This window comes from Echinops telfairi, unplaced genomic scaffold (assembly GCF_000313985.2).
Source record: "Echinops telfairi isolate 266 unplaced genomic scaffold, ASM31398v2 ScPeMD7_7467;HRSCAF=8505_1, whole genome shotgun sequence".
In the NCBI taxonomy this organism is placed as follows: Eukaryota; Metazoa; Chordata; class Mammalia; order Afrosoricida; family Tenrecidae; genus Echinops; species Echinops telfairi.
This window is the reverse complement of record NW_022111368.1, coordinates 29,940,491-29,956,173: the sequence shown is the minus strand read 5'-3', so window position 1 is coordinate 29,956,173 and position 15,683 is coordinate 29,940,491. Positions and strand designations below refer to the sequence as shown.

At 42.2% G+C, this 15,683-nt stretch overlaps 1 protein-coding gene across 2 annotated transcripts in view; it reads left to right on the top strand.

Annotated features, from left to right (window-relative positions):
- TACR1 (tachykinin receptor 1) overlaps positions 1 to 15,683 on the top strand; it is a 208,316-nt gene that overhangs the window by 103,675 nt on the left and 88,958 nt on the right. For both annotated transcript variants that reach the window (XR_006679453.1, XM_004704374.2), the window contains exon 2: positions 532 to 726. Coding sequence is in view for 1 of the 2 variants with exons in the window: in XM_004704374.2 (XP_004704431.1) it covers positions 532 to 726 (195 nt within the window). In the remaining variant the exon portion in view is untranslated. The remainder of the gene's footprint in view (positions 1 to 531; positions 727 to 15,683) is intronic.

Here is a 15,683-nt window from a genome sequence, read left to right as displayed (position 1 = left end):
GATGAAAAATACAACTTTCCTCTAGTTCCTAAATGTTTCCTCCCCGCTCCCACTATCATGACACGAATTCTACCTTGCAAGTCTTGCTAGACCAGAGGATGTACACTGGAACTGGAAATACAGGGAATTCAGGGCGGATGATCCTTATAGTACCAGTGGTGTGAGTGGTGATACACGGAGGGTAGAGGGAGAGTGGGTAGGAAAGAGGGAACCAATTACAAGGAACTATATGTGACCTCCTCCATTGGGGACGGACAACTGAAAAGTGGGTGAAGGGAGACAGGCTTAAGTGGAGAGGAAATGTTTTGAGAATGATGAGGGCAATGAATGTACAAATGTGCTTTACACAATTGATGTATTTATGGAATGTGATAAGAGTTGTATGAGCCCCTAAAAAAATGATTTTTTTTTAAAATCACCAAGAGTCAAAGGGTTTCAGGAATCTTTCACTGACTGGGAAAACAGGTGCTAACTGATGCAGAAGGGCAGGGAGCACACTGAATGAACTTTGTTCTTTCTTCTCTCCTACAGGTACATGGCCATCATCCATCCGCTCCAGCCTCGCCTGTCAGCCAAGGCTACCAAGGTAGTCATCTGTGTTATCTGGGTGCTGGCTCTCCTGCTTGCCTTTCCCCAGGGCTACTACTCAACCACTGAGACCATGCCCAACAGAGTAGTGTGCATGATTGAATGGCCGGAGCATCCCCGAAAGATTTATGAGAAAGTGTGAGTAGTGATGCCTCTGAAATTGCTATGGGTGCTTTCCTGTGCTGCCTGGGTTACTTTGTTCTTTCTATGCCCTTTTCTCCATTAAGAGCCAATGTGTATGCTTTCTCGAACTGCCTACAGCTAATTTCACTATGGAATTAACCTACCATTTTATCCTCCTCTGGCTTCCCTATCAGGGGAGTGCCCCAGAAGTCTGATGGGTTGCCTGCTTTGGTATAGCACACCATGAACGGTGGGCAGAATTGCCTTGGCCAGGTAGATCACTAAGAAGGTTGGCCAGAGGTTCTGGCATCAGCATGCAACTTTGGCGAGTGTTGGCAGAGCTGCCTTAGGCCAAGTGAAGCACTGAGGTAGGTGGGAGGACATTCCTTAGCATGTGGGACAACAGAGGAAAAATAGGAACTTCCCCAGCCATACAGGCAGGAATTCCCCGGTAATTTATCCCCCGTGGAGGTTGGCTATCCCCAGCCTCGGCTGTGCTGCGCAGGGTGGAGCTAACCTAGCTGAGTAGGGGGCAGGTATAAATGCCCTAGGCTAAGGGGAGTTGTCTGGAAGTCGGCAATGGATTGTGAGAGAACAGGGAAGACACATAGAGGAGAAAGAAAAAACTAAGCCCACTGAGACTGTGGGGGTTAGAGAGAAGAGAGAGAAACAAAAGTAGCAATATAGCTGAGCCCCGATCACTGCCCTTGGGACTGCCGGGGTTTAATCCCTCCCCTAAAGTGGCAGAAAGCTGTGGCTGTGTTGAGATAAAGCCCCTGCACTGGTACCAAATGGTCCCAGCTCCAGCCGAGACAGTAGCAGGGCTAAGGTCCAACCCCAGATAGCCTCCACTGTGGTAAACCCAAAAGTCCCCAGCCCCTCAAAACCTTGTGGATCTGTGCCTATTTATCTTTATGATGCTCCTCCTGCAATCCAGCAGTGTTAAATTTTCCTCTTAGTAACTCCTGGGCTGATTTCTGTGGCGTCCCTCTTGTATGTGTTACTCAGTCGCCATCTTCCCTTCCTACCTTGTTAGTGATTTTTTTGCCCTCTTTAAGGTGCCCTGGTGGTGCTGTAGGGTAATCATTGGACAGATAACAGCACCATTCACAATTCAAACCACCAGCAGCTCCTCAGGAGAAGATAAGGCTGTTCCTAATGACTTAGAAAGTCTCAGAAAACCTATGAGTTGCAATCAACTTGATGGCAGTGGGTTTTGCTCTCTTTGTGTATTAAGTTCTTGAACTTAATACTTCCTTCATACATCCCACAACTCTTTTAATATTTGGTCACTACCACTGCATGTATGAAATCAGTCCCCGATAGAGTCTGTAAATCCTGATGGGATATATTTTAGTTCTCTGTCATAGATTCTCTACCTGTATTTGGTCATATTTGATTCTTTATCAAGTCATATTTTGTTCTTGTGGAATGGTTTCATTTTGTTCTGCTTCCAAATGAACTTATCACTAAACAATTGGCAGTCAGTTTCACAGTTGACCATTGGCCTTGTTCTGACTGATGATATTGATCTTCTCCATCACTGTTTCCACCGATGTAGTCTGTTTCCTTTCTTTGTATTCCATCTGGTAAGGTCCACATATATACTTGTCATTTATGTTGTTGAAGAGATATTTGTTTATTTTTTTAAATCATGTATTGGGGTCTCATACAACTCTTATCACAATCCATACATCCACCATTATGTCAAGCACAGTTGTACATTTGTTGCCATCATCATTCTCAAAATATTTGCTTTACACTTGAGCCCTTGGTATCAGCTCCTAATTTTTCCTCTCCCTCCCTGCTCCCCCTCCCTCATGAACCCTTGATAATTTATAAATTATTATTGTTTTGTCATATCTTACACTGTCTGGTGTCTCCCGTTACCCACATTTCTGTTTTCTATCCCCCAGGGAGGAGGTTATATGTAGATCCTTGTAATTGGTTTCCCCTTTCGACTGCACCCTCCCTCCACCCTCCAGGTATCGCCACTCTCACCACTGGTCCTAAAGGGATCATCTGTCCTGGATTCCCTGTGTTTCCAGTTCCTCTCTGTACCAGTGTCCATCCTCTGGTCTAGCCATATTTGTAAGGTAGAATTGAGATCATGATAGTGCGGTGGTGGGCCGGAGGACGGAAGCATTTAAGAAGTAGAAGAAAGTTGTATGTTTCATCGTTGCTACACTGCACCCTCACTGGCTCGTCTCCTCTCCGCGACCCTTCTGTAAAGGAATGTCCAGTTGCCTACAGATGGGTCTTGGGTCCCAAACTGTACTCCCCTATTCTCAATGATTTTATTTTTTGTTCTTTGATGCCTATTTCCTGATCCGTTCAATACCTCGTGATCACACATGCTGGTGTGCTTCTTCCATGTGGGCTTTGTTGAATGGCCGCTTGTTTACCTTTAAGCCTTTAAGACCCCAGGTGCTATATTTTTGGGGAGCTGGGAACCATCAGCCTTCTTCATCAGATTTGCTTATCCACCCATTTGTTTTCAGAGATCGTATTGGGAAGGTGAGTACACAATGATATGATTTTTTGTTCTCTGATGCTTGATACCTGATCCCTTCAAAACCTCGTGATAACACAGGCTAGTGTGCTTCTTTCATATGGGCTTTGTTGCTTCTGAGCTAGATGACTGCTTCAAGACTGTAAGACCCCAGAAGCTATATCTTTTGATAGCCGGGCACCATGAGCTTTCTTCACCACATTTGCTTATGCATCCAGTTGAGAAGACATATTGGTAATGAACATTGAACATGTCATTGATCTTTAGCTTTTTTATCATCTAATACCTAGTGTCATTTCTATCAACAAATTCATATTTTCTAACTATTGATCTTTCCTGTTTGATTCCAAATTTTACATTTGAAGTGCACGAAGTTGCCAATGCATTTTGATTGCATGTTTAACCAATTTCACACTGCAGTAATTGGTGTAATTCCTTTATTTCCTATCATTGGCTTAAGTGGTTGTTGCATAAAAATGAATAATATCAATATTAACTGATTTTCCTTAACACATAATGCCCAATATCAAGCAATTTCAGCTAACACCCAGGATATTGTTGTTTGATTACTTCCAATTTTGCTAGATTAATGTTTCATCCATTTCACATTTTTGTTATTAAGGTTCACAGCTGTTTTCAGCTGTTTCTTCTCATTTTGAGACATGTTTGCAGCTGTTATCATTTTGAGTCATCCCTCATCGACCAATGAACATCCCAATGTTTTGCTCCAACTACATCATTGACGTTGACTCTGCTTTGAGGAGGCAAGTCTTCCCCAGTCATCTTTTGAGCGTCTTTCACCCTGAGGGACACGCCTTCTGGTCCTGTATCAGACAATGTTTCACTCATATTTGTAGAGTTTTCTGTGACTAGCATTTCTGAAGTGGTCTTTCAATTCCTTTGCTCAAGTTAGTCTTAGCCTGGAAGTGCCACTGAAGCTCACCCGCTATTGATGATCCTGCTGTATTTGAAATACTGGCTGAATAGCTTTCAGCATAATGACCACACGGAAACCACCCTCGTCTGACAAATTGGTAGATGAGTGGTGGACCTTCCCTCCCCAGTAGCCCTCAGCAATGAGTGTTGGGCATTGGCATAGAAACCCTGTGGTTCTGCACCCCTTGGGTAGGACATTTCTGAGATGTGAACTTTGCACAGTCCCCAGTGTTGCCTCCTGAGATTACACTCCTGTAACCCTGGATGACACTCCCTTCCCTATAACCACTGTGCCATCCTCTATAGGTGTTTCTTTCTTCTTCCAAATAAGGGGCTTACACTGGACTCCTGGAGGAAACCGATCAAAGACACCTACCTTCCAGGACTTCCAGTTGTGGAATGCATGAGAGCATCGACTGGTGCATTGAGATTTTTATGAGTTAGAGGCCCCTCCTTACATACTTGGCTGGGGATTTTCAAAGCAGACCTTGCCATAAATTCTAAGACTTCTTAACCTGAAATGGCTCATTCATTGTTCTGTTCTGATCAAGTAAGCCGCAATTAGGACATCTTCATTAACGTCAGTTTTTCTAGCCTCAGAGTTCATGGATAATGTGGCACTTACAAAAGTCCTCTATAATTCTTCAATCTTAGATTTTTTTTTATGTGAAAGGAACAGAACCCAGTTGCTAGCATCAGAAGATTGGTGTTTTAATTACACTATTGCTGGTGTGCCCCTGGGCAAATATCAGAGCGACTCATACTCTCATTCCATCTTGTTAAGATGCAGACAAATAAAGCACTGCTTTCCACACACAATTGTTGTGAAGATTTAAAAAGATAATGTATTCTTACATTGCAAGCCATTAAATTCCTATGAGAGGTCACTTACTTTTACGGACCCAAATCTATCGAATGTTATCTAATCATGATAGACCTTTAAACTTACTAGATGTTAAAAGGATGTGTTACACTGGTCCACCCCCAAGATTAGAGGGTCTCAAAGCCTGTGGCGCACAGGGTTAGCGCGTTGCATTTGTCTCATGGACATGGTGCGTCAAACGTGCCTTGCCAGGAAGTACTACCTAATGCTCAAAAGACTTTGCCTTCCAGATGCAGACAGTGGGATGTAATTGATCGAGCAGCAGGGGGTTAATGCTCAAGTCAAGGGATATTGAATGCTTTTTCCCCTTTTGTTCACATGGAACTACAAGCCTCAGCAGAGTCTCAGTGGGAGAAACAGCACACCTTTACAGGCTGTCCAAGACCTGTGAACACGTTCAAGTCAAAGGTGTCCCCAAAAGACAATCAATAAATAAAACTTCTACGTGAAAGCTCATCTTATAAACTCCTTCACACTATGTGGACCCAGGTCAGGTCATAGTTCTTGGGATGCTTCCAAAGGGTGAATATCATTCTCTAATTTCCGTTTCAACATTCCCACCGTTTTTTCACCTCTTTCAGCAAATTCACAGTTTGACCTGGAAATGAAGACCTATTTCCCCATAAATCTCTGGGGTCTTTTCTAAGAAATAGGAGTGTTCAGAACTTTTGAACATTTTTTTCCCTGTCTTTATGTTTACTAATGACTAGGCAGTCCCTTTGAGATTCTAAGAATACATTGGATGGTCTTATTGCTGGGCTGTGATAATTTAGGTTAACTACTAATGATGCCTGACTGAGTTGCCTATCCGTGATTATTTCATCACTTCAATGAGCCTTGGTGAAGTCTGTGTGTCTCCTGACACCCACACTAGGCAGCCTCTGACACCAACTGCAGACGGGGTTCTTCTCATCCTACTCACCCCACCTGCCCAAGGCTGATGTCACACATGAATTGACACTGTGCGCCAGACTGTTCAATCTGCCCAAGACTTCGGTCTTCATCCACAAGTTCAGAGTCATCCAGGATATTCAAACTTATGACCTGCTGGGTTTGACAATTCACTAAAATGACTAACAGAACTCAAGAAAGTTCTACATTTAGGGTTAGAGTTTTATTATAGCAAAAAGGATACACAGTCAAGACTTAGAGAGCAAGGGCTGGGAAGGCCCACAAGGTGGAGTTTTGCGTCACAAAGGACATTTTACCCTCCTTCGCGTCACAATCTCAACTATCAACAAGGAAGTTCATCTGAGCTTCAATGTCTGGAGATTTTTCCCGAGTTTCACTACATACAGAGGATTCAGTGAGTCAGTGATCCACTGTGCACTTGGTAAAAGTCAGTCTCCAAACCCATTGCTCTCCTTTGAGGTTGACCTCAAAGACTTGGTGGTGGATCTTTCTGACATGGCCAGCCCTTATCCTACATGAGTTACCTTCTTAGCAGACCATCTAGGGTGATCTGAAGCCCCTCCATGAAAAACACTTCAATCACTTGGGAAACACTAGAGTTTAGAGATGATTTTTTAGAAACCAGGGATAAAGACCTGGTTCTCTAGAGAAAGTTAAGTACACACCTTACAAACAGTTTTTTATATCCAAGACAGGTGAATATTTCATAGATCTAACAGTAAGTCAAATGACTTAATAGCTGTCATTCATATATTGACTTCAATGAAGACCTAAGTGATGTACATCTAATGCATTGTTGTTAGCTGCCATTAAGTCAGTTCTGACCTATAGCGACCCTCTGAGCAAAGTAGTACCCGGTCCTGTGCCCTCCTCGCAATTGTTCCTGTGCCTGAGCCTCCTGCTGCAGCCACGGTGTCCATGTATCTCCATATATCTCCATGTATTTCTCTTTTCCACTGCCCCTCCACTTTACCAAGCACGATGTCCTTCTTCAGGGACTGGTGTCTCCTAAAAATAACCAAAGTATAAAAGAGGAATTCTTGCCATCCTTAACTTTAGGAGCACTTTGGCTGTACTTCTTCCAAAGGCAGTTTGTCTTTCAGCAGTTCCTGGTACTGTCAGTGTTCTTCTCCAGCACAATTCAAAGGCATCCGTTTGTCTCTGGCCTTCCTTATTCGGTGTCTGTCTTTCACGTGCGTATGTGGCAATGGCAATTCTGAGTCTTGGCAATCTCGTGTGGTATACAGTAGAACTGCTCCATTGGGCTTTCTTGGCTGCAATCTTCACAGAAGCAGTGTGCTAGAACTTTCTTCTGTCAAGCTGCTGGGTCATTTTGAACTGCCAACCTGTAGGTGGATGACAGACGGCTGATGCCACCCAGGCTCCTTAGTCAGGTGTGCTACAAAGGTTTATTGAAGTTGACTTTCTGTTGTCAGTATCCTTCATAATACATTATGATGTTATTTTTAGGGAAATTCAATTTTACCAACTCTAAACTAAGTACTTAAATATATTCTGATCAATTAAGACTAAGAATTATGTTCTACCATTTCCTTCAGAAACCAGAAAGGAACTTGCATTGAGGTAGGATGATAAGCATGGGCACTCAGGAGGGAGATGAAATATTGACTCCCAGCCCCATCACAGTGTTATGTAAGCCTCCAAGCCTACTAGCACATCCCAGGTAGAAGTAATGAGAGAGGTAAATGAGACAGCCCACTTCCGTCCATGTTGGTCATGCTGTAGGAGTCTGATGAATACTAACTACTGTTGCTAGCATCACCAGTTACTCCAGTCCCACTAGCAGACAACTGGCAGCGCTTTATGATATGGTGTTTATGATGGGCAGGTGCTTCAACCCAATTTGTCTATTGGATAATTTGTGCCAACTAATTAGGTAATGATGATGGGCTAAAAGTCTTAGATTGCTGCATTTGCCTCCTGGCTGCATGATGAGCACACACTCCTAGATAGTCATCATTCAAAATCTTTATTCATCTATACATTAAATACTATTAAAGACAAGTAATCCAATAAAAGAATGAGCTAAAGTTTTGAGCATGCACATCATAAAAGAGAATGTCCAGCTGACCACTAAATAAACAAGGAGACACTCAATTTCCTTTATCAGCAGTAAATTGCAAATTAAAATTATATGAAACTTTGCCAATCATCCATCAGAGTAGCAAATGTTAAAAGGGCTGACAAAAATGGAACTTTTTTCTTTATTTGCTTTTTTTTAATTAATCATTTTATTGTGGGGCTCTTACAATCGCATGACAATCCAGTATTCAATTATATTAAGCACACCTGTACATCTGCTGCCATCAACATTTCCAAAATATTTCCTTTCTACTTGAGTCCAAACTGGAACTTTTGGTGAAGATATGCTGCCGGAAGAAATGTAATCATTCCTGGTGGTAAACACTTTGATAACATCTAGAAAAGAAGATGCTGTGCATAATACATAGCCCATCAATTTCACTTCAAGGAGAAATAAGCTAGAAAAAGTCATGCACATATGCACTCAAATAGACCTAAAGTGATGTTCACATCAGCATTGTTCCCAGTGCCCCAAACTGGAGGTCTTGCCAACATCATTAGAAGGATGGATGCAATGGGGTGTTTGCATGCAATGGGACACTTTACAGGTGGCAAAATGAACAAAAAAGTAGCTTCATACAAAAATGTGGATGGCTCTCATCAATAGCTCTAAGCCATATTAATCAATGGCTTTGGAATGTGTAAGAAAGTGTCAAAAGGATAAATGCAAACAAGGTAGTAGTCATCCAGAGAGGGAAGATGGGCTTATTTCTTCTGAGAGGGAAGGAGATACTTCTGAGGAGATGGGAGACTTGTGGATCCTTCCAAAGTGAAATATTGTTCTATTTATTGAGCTCAGTGGTACTAATGTGAATGTTTACTGCAAGTTAAGCCTATGTGTGATAACTGATGACTCGTGGCATTTCTGGAATGCATGTGTCTATGTTTCTTAGTGCTGCTGTAACAGATAATCCACAAATGGGTGATTGAAAAGGAACCCATTTGTTTTCTTGAAGTCTTCAAGTCACGATTCAGAACACTTTAGGGGGCCCAGCATTTCTTGGTTCCTTGTGGATGTCTGTGAGGCTGGCTCTTTCCCATCGCTTAGGCTTGCTTCTCTAAGAAGCCCTGGTGGCATTGTGCATTGGGCCGCAACCTGCAAAGTCAGTGGTTCAAACTGACCAGCCACTCCATGGGAGAAAAGCCACGTGTATGGTCTAGGAAATGCTACACAGGGTCACTGATTCAGAATCAGCCTGATGGCGGTGGGCTTGCATTTTGTTTTCCTCTGAGCCTAATCGACTCTTTTTAAATATCAAACGTGAGTGGGTTTAAGACCCACCTTCACTGGATAGCGCCTCACTAACAAAACAAAGATCAACGTTCCCAATGGGATTACATCCACCCAGGTACTCTTAAAGGAGTTCAGATTCCAACACATATTTTGGAAAGGCAGAACTCAGTCCACCACAGTGTGTTCTCTACTTTTAAAATAAATACACGTTTAAGCACTATTTATTGGGCTTTGCTTTTACAAACTCTCAAAAAAACTTTCATTACGATAACACCAACAGTTCCCCCAGAAGAAATGATCTGGGATGGAATCGTTCTTACAGCTGAGTAAACAATGATGTATGTAAACGTTATTTAAGGATTTACTCTGAAACAGCAAAAGATTAGAGACAATTCAAAGTCCACCAATAAGTGAGGGATTACCAGATTATTGCATGGTCATAAAAAGGCACACTGTGTAGTAAAAAATGTTTTAAAGCTCATTATGAATTAATATTGAAAGATTGAGTATATTAAGTTAAAAAACAAACAGTGTGCATACACTATATTTTGTGTCTCAAAGAGAAGAATAATCCATGTGTCTTTGTGTTAACTTTATGTGGGTAAAACAGTAGACAAGGAACAAAGAACAGTGTTTACCACTTGATTCTGATGTTTACTTGAACTCTCCCATTTTTCCCTGCTGACTCCTAGTCTTCAAGTCTGCTTGGAATTTTCTCCAGTTAGCTAAGTGGCTATAGGCTCCTTAGCTGCTAACCACAAGGTCAGCAGTTCAAACCCTCGACTCTGCAGGACAAAGATGAAGCTATCTGCCCCTATAAAGATGTACTATCTTGAAAACCCTAAGAAGCAGTTCTACAAAAAATCATTGTGAATGAAGGGAAGTGCAGAGGGGAGACCCGAAGCCCAAATGTAGGCAATTGACATCCCCTTACAGAAGGGTTGCAGGGAGGAGACGAGCCAGTCAGGGTGCAGGGTGGCAAAGATGAAATATACAACTTTTCTCTAGTTCCTAAATGCTTCCTCTCTACCCACTATCATGATCCCAATTCTACCTTATAAATCCAACTAGACCAGAGCATGTACAGATATGAGCTGGAAACACAGGGAATCCAGGACAGATAACACACTCAGAACCAATATTGAGAGTAGTGATACCAGGACGGGAAGGGGAGGGGGAGGGGAGGGGAGAAAGAGGGAACCCGATCACAATGATCTACATATAACCCCTCCCAGTGGGGGTGCAAACAACAGATAAGTGGGGGAAGGGAAACATCAGTCAGTTTAAGACATGAAAAAATAATAATTTATAAATTATCAAGGGTTCGTGAATGAGGGAGGGCTGGGGAGGGGAGAAAATGAGAAGCTGATACCAAGGGCTCAAGTAGAAAGAAAATGATGATGGCAGCAAATGCACAAATGTGCTTGACACAATGGATGGATGTATGGATTGTGATAAGAGTTGTACGAGCCCCAATAAAATTTTTTTAAAAAAAAAAACAGCGGTTTTATTCTATCCTATAGGGTCTCTCTGAGTCAGAGTCAACTCAATGGCAGTGGGTTGGTTGGTTGAATGAATTAGTCATTGATTGATTTAGAATAGTGCTTGTCCCTAGAAAGGGATTCACCAAGTGCCAAGTTGACTCCAATTCCTGGTGGTTAGACTTTTGCTCCATCGGGTTTTTGTTTGTTTTAAACCTATTTCCATGGAGTGAAAGCTGCCTCATAGTGACCCTTTATGGCAGCGGTTCTCAACCTGTGGGTCATGACCCCTTTAGGGGTTGAACAACCCTTTCACAGGGGTCCCCTGATTCATAACAGTAGCAAAATTACAGCTATGAAGTAGCAACAAAAATAATTTTATGGTTGGGGGGGTCACCACCACATGAGGAACTGTATTAAAGGGTCATGGCATTAGGAATGTTGAGAACCACTGCTTTATGGACTGCTATTGTAAGAGCTTTGAGATACATCGTTGTGCCAAAAAACAAACAAGCAAAACCAGTATATTACACACTTCAACTAGCCCACAAGTTTTCCAAGCCTGGTATCTTCATGGATTCAGACTCATATCTTTCTCCCCTGGAGTGGTGGATGGGTTCAAACCTCTCACGTTCCAGTTGGCAGCTGAGCACCCAGTCACTGTGCTCTTGTGGCTTCTTTTCCAGAAGTAAACCGCCATGGGTGGGCTGGAACCACCGACCTTTTGTTTAGCAGCTGAACTTGTTCACTACAGGGAACTCTGGAAAGATGTAGCAACTGCTAAGCCTGAGAACAAGGTCCAGACTGCCTCCCTGGCCCTCACTCTTTGTGGCCATGCTCATAGGCAAGTATATCTGCACCACAAAAAGCTACAGATAAACTTGATTCATCTTCTCAGAAACTCAAAAAACTCTTTATTACCTTTAAAAGCTATGAACAGATTATGGAGTATATTGAAAATTCCTATGACTTCTTAAATTACCTAAATTTCCTTCCGTTGTAGTTATAAAATCTCATGTCAACTTTAGGGTATTCTGAGTGAAGGGTAAAGTCTGGCCTGCCAATCATGTCATAGCCAACGATGACCCTGTGTGGGCATGGCCATCTCATGAGGATTCTGGGAACTTCCTCTCTCTTGATTCTGCTATCAGAAGAGGCACACCACACACTCTCTCTCTGCTTCACCTTCCTGTTGAGAAAACACATGCAGCCACACAAACAGCAGCCAGACCCCAGGAGATGCTTCCATTGTCATGGGATCCACAAGACTTCCCACCCACTGGCGTGTGATCTTCCTGCATTCAGCATCATTGCATGTGCTGTGTGAGTCTAAAGAGGAATTAATGGGCTAGTATCAGACATTATGGGCTTAATCTGGAATGGGATGGGATATTTCCTCAATATGCAATTGCTCTTTGATATAAAGCTCTATCTTACACACATATGAATTTGTTTCTCTAGTCAACCCAGATGAATACACTTTCATTTAAAAAAAGCTCTAACATTTGCATAAAGATTCTTTCAGTCTTCCGTGTGCATGTTCATTCTCTCCACCTCTCTGTGTGTCTGTTTCTCTCTCCATATGAACATACACACACACACACACACAGACAGCATGCTATTTGCTTTTTAAAATTAAATGGTGTTTTTCTATTGTTCCAAGAAGAGTTCAGTGCTTGCTCAGGGAGCACTTCTGTTAACATGGGAGCAACACAGTAGAGCATTCCATGCCTCCTGACCAGCGAGGACATTCAAATCCATGGCGTAGTCATCTTTTTCTGTATATACGCTCAACAACAAAAGCAAAAAATAGAAATATTAAGAATATAGTGTGAAAGACTCCTTCTCACCCTTTCCTCCCAGCCCTTATCTGCCCCGATTCCATTCCTAGGGGAACTCTGTTCTTTGTTTCTTGTGTACTATCTTATACACACACACACAAGTCAACACAAGTATATATCATTTCCCTTTTAGTACCATAAAGCAGAAGTATACCCAGTTTTGCTTTTTTGGGTTTTGTTTTACTTAATATGCCTTGGAGATATTTTAATACCAATTCATACAGAACTTTTGAAAGAAAATATTTTTCAACCACACAGCAGTCCTTTTTCAATGTTCAATCACTTATTTAATCAGTCACTTATTGGTGGACTTTGAATTATCTTCAATTTTCTGCTGTTTCAAGATGCTACCATGAATAACAGTTACAAATATCATTTTTCTCATGTACCAGAAAATCTCAAAGGTAGAATTGCTGAGTCAGAAAGAGTATGTCAGGTTCATTGTTATATTTTCCTCCATATGGGATTGTAATAGTGTCACACATCAGCAATGTGTGACAGTCTCTATTTCTCCATAACTTCACCAACGGGGCCTATTGCCACGCTTCTAGATTTTGTCCATCTGGTAAGGGAAATAATATTTCATGAGAGTTACGTTTTCCCATTTCTCTTATTATTAAGAGTGGGGCTGAACATCTTTTCTTTCTTTTTTTTTTGTTTTATTTTTATTTTTATTTTTTTTAACATTTTAATAGGGGCTCATACAACTGTTATCCCAATCCATACGCACATCAGTTGTGTAAAGCACATTTGTACATAGTTTCTCAAAACATTTTCTCTCCATTTAAACCCCCGACATTAGGTCCTCATTTTTCCCCTCCCTCCCCGCTCCCCCCATCTTTTCATAATTTAAGAGCCATATATATATATATGTTTTATAATCTGATTATTTCATGTATAATATGAAGGATCTTCCATGTCATTAAGCATGGGATGATATATAGATATATGCATATATGTGTGTATATGCACATCTATATGTGTGTGTATAATTGTGTTTACTAACTACATTTGAAACTGATTACTCCAGTGGTTTCTCTTAACTGACTAGTAAGAGAAAATATGAGGGCCGTGTGGTTCCATGGTAGAAATCTTACCTTTGTGCAGAAGAGTTGGGTTCAATTACCGTAAAATGCACCTCATGTGATGTCACCCCCTGTCCCTCTGTAGAGACTTGTGTATCACTATGATGCTGAACAGATTTCAGCAGAGCTCCCAGACTCAGCAAGACTAGCAAGAAAGGTCTGGCAATCCAATGTAAAATCAGCCAATGAAAACTCTGTCAATTACAATGGTCCAATCTCATTGTGCCTGAGATCACTGTGAATCAGAGGTCAAAATGATGGCAGTGAACAGCAGCAACAGCGACACAATGATAATTTCTACTGAGATGTTTCTGTCTTTCTACACCCACAGATCTTTGGAGAGGCCAGTTTAGATGTCTGCCACTCCTCAGCTACACTTACAATCTTTGATGATTAAAAAATTCTGCTAATATTGTAATATTCATGAAAATAAAGAAGGGTGGTTATCACTCATAAGATACCACCATCCTTTTTAATGAATCCTCCCATAATTAGCAACCTGGAAGCTTAGCCACGGCCACTCTAGGGAAACTCATTTGTAACCCTACCCAGAAAGTCGTAGAAAGGAGGGAGTTGTCTTACTAGCGATGAAAACGTTTTTCCGAGGTGGCCAAAAATGGCTCTTTTGGTGGAGAGTGAAAGCCCAGTGAAAAGGGGGTGGATAAAAAGAAGAACAATCTGGTCTTGCAAAGCGCATCCCCCAGCCTGGTAACGCTCGGCGTGCGCAGCAGCTTTCCCAGCGCCGCGGTCCCAGACTCCCCCTGGGAAGGCCCTGCCGAATGTCAGGTTGCAGAGCTCACTCGAGGTCCCAGGGTCAAGGCGCCTGAAGACAAGGAAGATGACTGAGCACACATTTCTTATCGGAGGCCTCCTCACTACCAATGCCAAGGGAACATCCAAGGGAGCCTGGAAGATGCGAAAGGCGTCCAGAAGTATGGGCTGCAGCCTGCCTGGGGAATTTTCGCTTCCCGGCACCGTGTATGAATATCAGTCATATGTCGTTTTCTGTTCATTAAACTTCTTTTTGCATAGCTTGGTGGTAGCGTTCAGTAAGATTTGCCTTTTCTGCATTTCACCCCTGACAGGTGGCACAGGGACAGAGTTTGTGTCAGAAAACTGAGGTCTTCTGACTCCAAACCTGGGTATTTTGTGAAGAGGTGCCGCCTGCAGGTGGCTCTATTAACTCAGGTGTCGTTTTCAGTAAGTACCAGTTGTAAATCACAGACTTTAAAAGACTTTGCAAGATTGTGTCCTTTGTATATAGTGACTGATTCTAAAAAAGTAAAATAAAATCAGTTGGAAGTTTTTATTTATACATATTCTTGGTTGTCATTTAAAATGATGACCGTTGACTGTCAACTCAGTAGCAGGGAGTATGTGTTGGGGGAGTAACCTGCAGCATTGCTTCTTAAATTTTCTACCTTCTTGATTATTTTACAAATGAAAAGAGAAGCATTGAGCTGCTCTAGGCCTGGGCCAAAGGGGCATCAGCTTCTTTGTGTTTGCAGAATTGATTGTTTATGCTTGCTGCTGCGATGAATCTCCTCCCCTGACACATTTACAGACACAGCCCAAGGCCCCTAGTATCATCATTGCCCTTGATGGAAAGCAGTTAAACCAAGAATGAAAAGTGTGTTGACACCTCAGGGAGAGAGAGTAGCATGCTAACAAGCCCTCATCCCTGCCTCTTGGAAAGACAACTAGAAAGGAAGACGCTAGGTGAGTGCAGAAACTAGGGAAGTTGCCATCCAAATGCCAGAATTCCCCGAAGTGTCTGTCTGAGAGATAACTTGCAGTGCAAACCAAATAAGAGGCAGCCCACTGCAGTTCCCTCTGGCAACTCTTTCCGGAAAAGGGGGTGAGGGCTGGGGGTGGGAATAAAAAGCAGAACAACAGGCTAGACTGGAAAACACAAGTTTTTCTTGCTTGGTATATTTTAATTTGTTCTTCGTCAGTGGATTGATGATGTTGCTGTTTTGTTGTAC